Source organism: Mesitornis unicolor, unplaced genomic scaffold (assembly GCF_000695765.1).
Source record: "Mesitornis unicolor isolate BGI_N332 unplaced genomic scaffold, ASM69576v1 scaffold12394, whole genome shotgun sequence".
In the NCBI taxonomy this organism is placed as follows: Eukaryota; Metazoa; Chordata; class Aves; order Mesitornithiformes; family Mesitornithidae; genus Mesitornis; species Mesitornis unicolor.
In genome coordinates this window covers 2,461-9,795 of record NW_010180896.1, presented here as the reverse complement: position 1 = coordinate 9,795, position 7,335 = coordinate 2,461, and the positions used below count along the sequence as shown (strand labels likewise).

Sequence of the window (7,335 nt, the reverse complement as noted above, 5' to 3'; positions counted from 1 at the left end):
CAGCAGGAAAACAAAATCAGGTCTGAAAATGCAGGACCTGACCACCCTTGGGCTCAAATCTGGGCAAACAGAAGCATATATAAAATGTAAACACTTGCTAAGGCCGCATAGTTACAAATGTCTTTCTGTGCAGTGAAGCTAAACTGAGTATTTTGATTTTATTTAAAGCCTATTTAAATAAATGGGAGCCATTCCACTCAGCAAGCTCAGCGTGAGACCAGGGTCTTTAGTGGGAATTAAGAGCCTCCAACAATCCTATTGTCAAACTTTAATTTTACGGAGTACAGTTTGCAGCGCGCAGGCACAGATGGCATATAACAAATCAAATGAACCAGCCAAATGCTGTCTGCAGAGGAGAATTCACTGTTTCTACCAGCTGACCTTAGATTCACTTTGCAGTCTGCTGCTTGGCCCCGTGTGAAAGAAAACCGTAATTGTTGGTAATGAGAGCAGCAGGATGCTGCCTGAACGAGGGTGGATTTTTAGATTGACACACGCTTCAGAGGTTTCCACAGAAGTATTTGCTGTGCAGAAATACAACAGTGCCCTCAAACTTGGTGGGCAAATACACAGGCGATGCACTCAAAAGATTTTAGAGCCATAAGGGAATATATTATATAGGGGAAAAAACGTTTTGAATTAAGAGTAATCACACTAGCCCTTATTCCACATATATTTCTACTTCCTATATCTGTTATAATACTCTCTCTGTGTATTTGTATCAGTGCACTTGGGATGCTGCTGGCTATCCTGCTGGTTAGACTGACCGAGATGATCTTTCGAGGTCCCTTCTAACTCCTAATTCTGTGATTCTGTCATGCAAACATGAGGAAAAGCTTCTTTACTGTGCGGGTGGCAGAGCATGGCCCAGGCTGCCCAGAGAGGAGCCTGGTGTCTGGGTGTCTGGAGACACCCAAAGCCCTGGCCGTGTTCCTGTGTGACTGCTCTGGTGATCCTGCTGTGGCAGGGGTTGCACTGGGGGAGCTTTCCAGGTCCCTTCAACTCCTGACATTCTGGGATTCTGATTGTGTACACCAGCAATAGCAGCGCCTCGTTACCGTGGATCCTTCTATGCAACTTAATTTTCAGAAAGAATTCTGTCTGAAAACACCAAAAAGAGGTTAACTGCTACAATCAGCAGTGAGCCAGTGTCAACATCATTAGGATGTTGAAGGTTGTTTTCAGTCAAAGGCAAACACTAATCCAATGGGCTAATCGTGCCAAGTGACACCAACCACAGGGTAGCTGCGCTAAGGGATTTATGCCAACATTCCTTTAATTGGATTTGTGGCAATTTGTAAATTTTAAGCTTTTTGTCGTGAAAGTCAGTATTTTTTGCCGATAACTAGGCATGCAGACAGTATTACTGTTCAGGACAGACAACATTCTCAGATGTCTAATACATCTGGTGCTCTCCAGTTATTATTTTGTACACCAGAATTAGTGACTTCGCCCTTTTCATTTTAAGTCTGCAAGTGTATTAGCTCCATTATTAAACATTAACACGTCAGCTTTCAATAAATTATCAAAGCATTTCTTAAAACGCACTCTATCTCCACCAGAACTGGACGAAAACAGCTCCACAGCCCGCTGAGGTTAGTAAGCGTTCCTGCCAAAATCACTGTGGGCATCAGGTCTGGGAGTTACAAATCACTCCTCTAATTGTTAGTGATACAAAGCAAATAAAGGCCATTAGGAATTACCACCTCCATCCTGGATTGATCGGGCATCTGTAAACAAAGAGGAACATCATCAGGAGCAGTTCCTGCACGTTCTGTTAATGCAAGGTTTGCTGCGTAGCCAGAACCGACGAGTTCTTTAATGCACATCAAGGACCCGCTCTATAGCCAAACATTTTGTGTTTCTTGAGCAGCTGAATAAGGAATTGCCCATTTGCAGCCACCCGGTGCTCCAGAACAAACACTCTCAACTAACAGCCAGAGCAGTCGCGATTAACGCACGAGCAGTACCTGATAATAGATAGCAGATACTGTCTCAGTAACGAAATATTTCTGGCTGCTTGAAAGAATAAATGAGAATAAATTCAGCGGTAATCTTACCTGCCGGGATGTTCATCAGCATACAGGAGAAAAGTAAGCCCATAAATGCCATTTTTTCTGCAAGATACTGCTCGTGTTCCTGAAAAATAATCTTTACACCTAGGGATTATTACAAGAGATTAATACTTATGCAAAGTCTCTTATTTCTTCTTGTATGAGGTGAATAGGTTCCAAAACTGATTCTGATTTTTAATTGAGGCATAACAAGATCCAATTACATTTCCTTACTGCTTCTGAACTGCAACTTAGAGCATTAAAATAACCACAGTCCTGAAGTGTGTACCAGTACTTTATTTCCAGGTAGCATAAATCCAAAAGGCTTCTCTGAACTGACATGAAATTAAGCGTCTTTGGAAACAGTTTATCTTGTGGTTAATTCAATTTCACTTCAGAAATTACCTTTCTCTCTCCCCTTTTCTTCTTCTCGCAGTCGTAAAGGTCTGCAGCTCCAAAATTTCAAGAAGATTTCTACTGCCGTGAAATAGCAGCGCTGTTTAAGGAAGGGTGGGACAAACAGTAACGTCACCGAGTCTCTACACCAATCTGATTTTGTTGCCTTCAGGTACCAACATTTTAACTGCTCACATTGGCATTGTATTTCAGCACTGTCCGTGGAGAAGACAGTGGACATTTTCTCCCTTTTTCTCAGAGAAAATCCTGTTCAACTTTGGCAATAACACTTTTGTATTTTAAAGAGGGACAAAATCCAGAGGCAAACTCAGTGATCATGACCTTTGCTGCCCTCCTGATTTTCTTTCTTTCTTCCCCTCAGAAAATACAAATCTTTAGAAATATTATTTCAGCAAATTGCTAGGAGGATATTGAGTTCCCTCTCCAGCTGAGTCACAAAAACACAAACACTGATTTATGTGCTTACTCGGAATCCTTCAAATCTAGACCTTAAAGCCTACACAGGCACTGAGTGCCCACTGAAATCAATTGGCTTACATTAAGTGAAGAAGTACGTCCCCAGACCCCAGCCATGGTAATGGGGTGGGTGGTGCAGCTTCAAAGAAGGTCGATAAGGTCCATCAAATGCATTTTCACATGGTGCCGGTTTCCTGGAAAGAGTCCTCTCCTGATGCCAGGCAGGGGCTTTGGGCTGCACCCTGTGCAGGGGCTGAACAGATCCAGCCCTTCAAAAAGCTCCGAGGGGAGAAGCAGCCTGGAGAATATTCGGACATCTCCATTGATCTTCTTTCAGCACAGAACTCCTGATGGCAGCAGGGGTGGTCAGGGACTGAGAGGTGGCAGGAAGAGTCACAGCATCACAGGATGTCAGGAGTTGAAGGGACCTGGAAAGCTCCCCCAGCCCAACCCCTGCCACAGCAGGATCACCAGAGCAGTCACACAGGAACACGGCCAGGGCTTTGGGTGTCTCCACACAAGGAGACTCCACAACCTCTCTGGGCAGCCTGGGCCATGCTCTGCCACCCTCACCCTCACAAAGTTTGGCCTCATCTTCAGCTTGAACCTCCTGTGCTCCAGCTTGGGACCATTGCCCCTTGTGCTGGCATTGACCATCCCAGAGCAGAGCCTGGCTCCTTCCTCCTGACACTGCCCTTTCCCAATGGATCCCCAGGAATGAGGGCCCCCCTCAGTCTCCTCTGCTCCAAGCTCAAGAGCCCCAGCTCCCTCAGCCGCTCCTCAGCAGGAGATGCTCCACTCCCTCCAGCATCTCTGTGGCCCTGCTGGACTCTTTCAAGCAGTTCCTGTCCTTCTTGAGCTGAGGGCCCAGCACTGGACACAAGATTGCAGCTGTGGTGTGAGCAGGGCAGAGCAGAGGGGCAGGAGAGCCTCTGCGACCTACTCACCACAGCTCTGTGGCTGATGGGGACACGTTGGGGTTCACATCCTCCTAGGAGATCTGGCCGTTCAGGTTGTGTTGCCAAACCTGGCAGCTGTTTCCAGACGGCTCTGCTCTGAGAAGGAGCTACTGAAATGGCAGCGCAGACTTTGCTGCTCATCTTCATGCTGCCACGATCTAATCATATAGTTGCTGATCTGATCTGCTTCCTCTTGGCTGGGAGTTTTCAGTTGCCTTTATGGTCTACAAAATAATTTGTCTACCTCGAATCTAGACACCTCCATTTCCCAACTGCGCCTGTGGGTCCTGACATTGGTGCCGTTGCTCTACCTCATCCACTCGTCTGCAGGACTATAACACAGAGAAAGTCTGTGTACTCATGCAAAGTCCTGGAGCAGAGAGGCTGAGACGAGTGGCCTTGCAGGAGGCCCCAGCTTTGCTGGAGTTTATTCCTATCTACACGCAGAGTTAGTCCTGCCATGAATTAATTAAAGATGTTCTGAGCAAGGGAAAATAAGAGTGCTTTGTAGCACACCAAGCTGTGCCAACTCTTGTGGAGGCTGAAAAGAAAAATATTATGAAAGCAGAACCTATTCCATCTTTGAAAGGCTTTCATCTTCCTGTTTAATGTCTCCTAGGCCTGCAGGATGGGTCCCTACATCAGCCCCACGCTGCCAGCACCTCTGCCCCCCTCGCCTTGGTGACAGCAGCTGCAGGTGGGAGAAAGAAGGTCCTTGCTTGGTGCAGCCATGCCCTTGGCTCCACCGCTGCCTGCAAAGCCACACAGCACTATCCCTTTCACTGCCTAATCTGTACATCCCATTCAGATCAACTAGGAGAAGCCCTGACATGCTAATACACACACAGAACGGTCATTAATTGTAAATAAATAATTGGTATAAAGCTACTTCTGTGCACATCCATCAGTACCTTTTGTTTTGGTGGTCGATAAGGGAGGTGTAGTCCCAAGTGGGAGTGAGATATCATGTTTTGGATTATGACAAAAGAAAACCTTGATGTTCCTGACACAGCCACATCCAGCAGCTCTACCCTCAAGGAATTAACGGTGCTGTAGGAGGATGACCAAGTCACAGAGATTCAGGTTCAGGGTCACTCAGGTCACTGTGTGGTCTGCTGCAATGCTGGGCGATCTTAGGAGGATTCATGTAACTGGTGAGGCTCAGGCTGACATACACCTTTACACCTCCCTCCCTTACTGGTGCTCATTCTGCTGTCTGAAGCTTGGTGTTAGCACTTGCAGAGCTGGGAGGATCCCAGGTCTGACTCTGTTACAGTCTTCCAGCAATTACAGCCTCTCAGTTTAACTCCTATCAAAGTCTTCCATTTGCTAAAGCAGAGACTGGAGATGGAAGTAAATTCTCAGGGTTTCCATAAAGGAGACTTAGGAAATGATAAAAAGAGGATGGGAATTAGCATTTAAAACTGTTGAGGCAGGGGATGCAGCCAAGAGACACAGTGGTTTTAAATGTTGATTGTAATCCCTCTTCTACTACAGCTTCTATTGCTGTGCCTGACTGCTTCTCCCCACTGGATCTGTCTTTTAAAGTATAGCCTCGGACTAGAGAAGAACTGATGAGCTGGATCTGGCATCGTAATCCAGGACAGCACTGCTCCAGTAGCTTGAAGGACTGCGTGGTGGGCTCAGTGTGCCAAACAGGACCGCATCTCCTGGGGCCACCCACAACACACACTGTGCACTGACTCGCACCACCGTGATACACTGCAAGCACATTCATTCCACCTCCTTTCTTTTTGCTCGAGGGCCTCTTTCCTTTCTTCAGACTCCACGCAGAAGACAGTTGAAGTAACAGCAGTTGATGTGCTGGCATGAGTCAGTTTGCAGATCCCTCCATTCATCGTTGCTGCCCTCCAGGCTTCTTCACTGCTGAGCAGTAATAGGAGATGCCATGGTGCCCAGAACTGCAAATTTGGCTCAGCAGCACCCCCGTTTGAGTAGATACTAGAGCATTTGACAGGGCAGCTGCTGAAAGAGTCCAACGTTTTAATTTCTGCTAATACTGAAAAGAAATCCACTGTTTCTCTCTTTTTTCAGAGACACTCATCGGTTCAAAACACTTTTGTTTGCTGACAGCAAGTTCTTCAGGTACCTTATTCTAGAGTTTGCAAGAAATTTTTCAGATAAGGCCACTGACCCCTAAAAGCGTTGCTAAATTATAGAAGAGGCCGATGGTGCTGTGCTTACCCCACCCAGCTGTCCCAGGAGGATCCAGTCAATACGTGCTTTCTGTAGATGGCTCTCAAAGCCAGAAAATCCCACATTCATCAGTCCGCTCTCTAAGAGACAGAAATCAATCGGGGCATTGAGGACGTTTCCCTTGGGAAGAGGGGAAGGCAGCGTGGGCAGCGTGGTTGTTTGTGTGACTTTGCTGCCTGATGGGCACGGCCCTGGAGCTTCCAGCCCCTCTGGAGTGATTCAGCTTTCCTTGTTGATTAACCAGAAACAAAGGAAAAACAGGGAAAAGCAAATTTATGGATGCCTTTGTTTTCTCACTGGTATCACACACACACAATCCTGTAATCCTCCAGGCACTAAAGAAACCCCTGCACATTGTTTTGAAGAACAGAGTATTTCCTATTTAATCAATAGGCAATAGCGCTTGCATGCAGAGCTCTGAGAATGTATTTTAAATCTAAATGGCTTTTACAGCTGCATCTGATGTGCTTTGCCTTTGGCTTGAGCAAAGCGTTCTCTGATGGACTGCAACACTTTTGCACATCGGAAACAACCAGCAGCAGTGGTACCTGCATTTCACTGAGCTATGTTTTATTATTTCCTCCAGCAATTTGGCCCAAATAGTACAGGTCAAAAGGAGATCCACATCACTAGAAAGTTTTGCTCAAACAGCTGTGAATCGCCCAGTATCTTTCAGGCATTCACAGCTTGGTTTTCTGTCCTTTGAGCTCTGCTTTGCTTTTTGTGAACATGAAAGCTCCACAATTTTCTGATGATGCTGGGTTACCCAGGCTAGGAAAACCCAGGGGAAATGAGGAGGAATTGGGTGAGTACAAAGTAAATGTAAAGTAAATGTAAAGTGTGATAGCTGGGCAAATATCTTAACTTTTAAAGGCCCACGATATCCAACCATTCCCACTCAAACTAGATTTGGGTACTACACCAGATGGTTCTAGTAAAATGTTGTTCAGTGCTCAGTCACAGACAAAAAGGCAAATCAAATAGGAATAAAGGAAATAAACCCACAGGGCATCACTATCCATTGTGCCACAGTTGCTCTCATTTTGGATATTACGTGCATTTTTGATTTCACCATCCCAGAAGGACACTACAGAACAAGAAAAGATACAAAGAAGGGGATGAGGGGAGTTCAGAGCCAAGGACCAGCTAAAGCAGACTGGGACTCTTCAGACCAGCAAAGGGATGAAGAGACCTTGATTTCTACCAAGAAACATCCAACTATCCTGGCAATG

At 46.0% G+C, this 7,335-nt stretch overlaps 1 protein-coding gene across 1 annotated transcript in view; it reads right to left on the bottom strand.

Annotated features, from left to right (window-relative positions):
* The window catches only part of OTOS (otospiralin), a 2,762-nt gene extending 650 nt beyond the window's left edge, over positions 1-2,112 (bottom strand). Inside the window, exons 1-2 of the mRNA XM_010183244.1 lie at positions 2,061-2,112; positions 1,704-1,730 (exon numbers count right to left, since the gene is read on the bottom strand). Of these exons, the coding sequence (XP_010181546.1) occupies positions 1,704-1,730; positions 2,061-2,112 (79 nt within the window). The remainder of the gene's footprint in view (positions 1-1,703; positions 1,731-2,060) is intronic.
* Between the last annotated feature and the right edge of the window lie 5,223 nt (positions 2,113-7,335).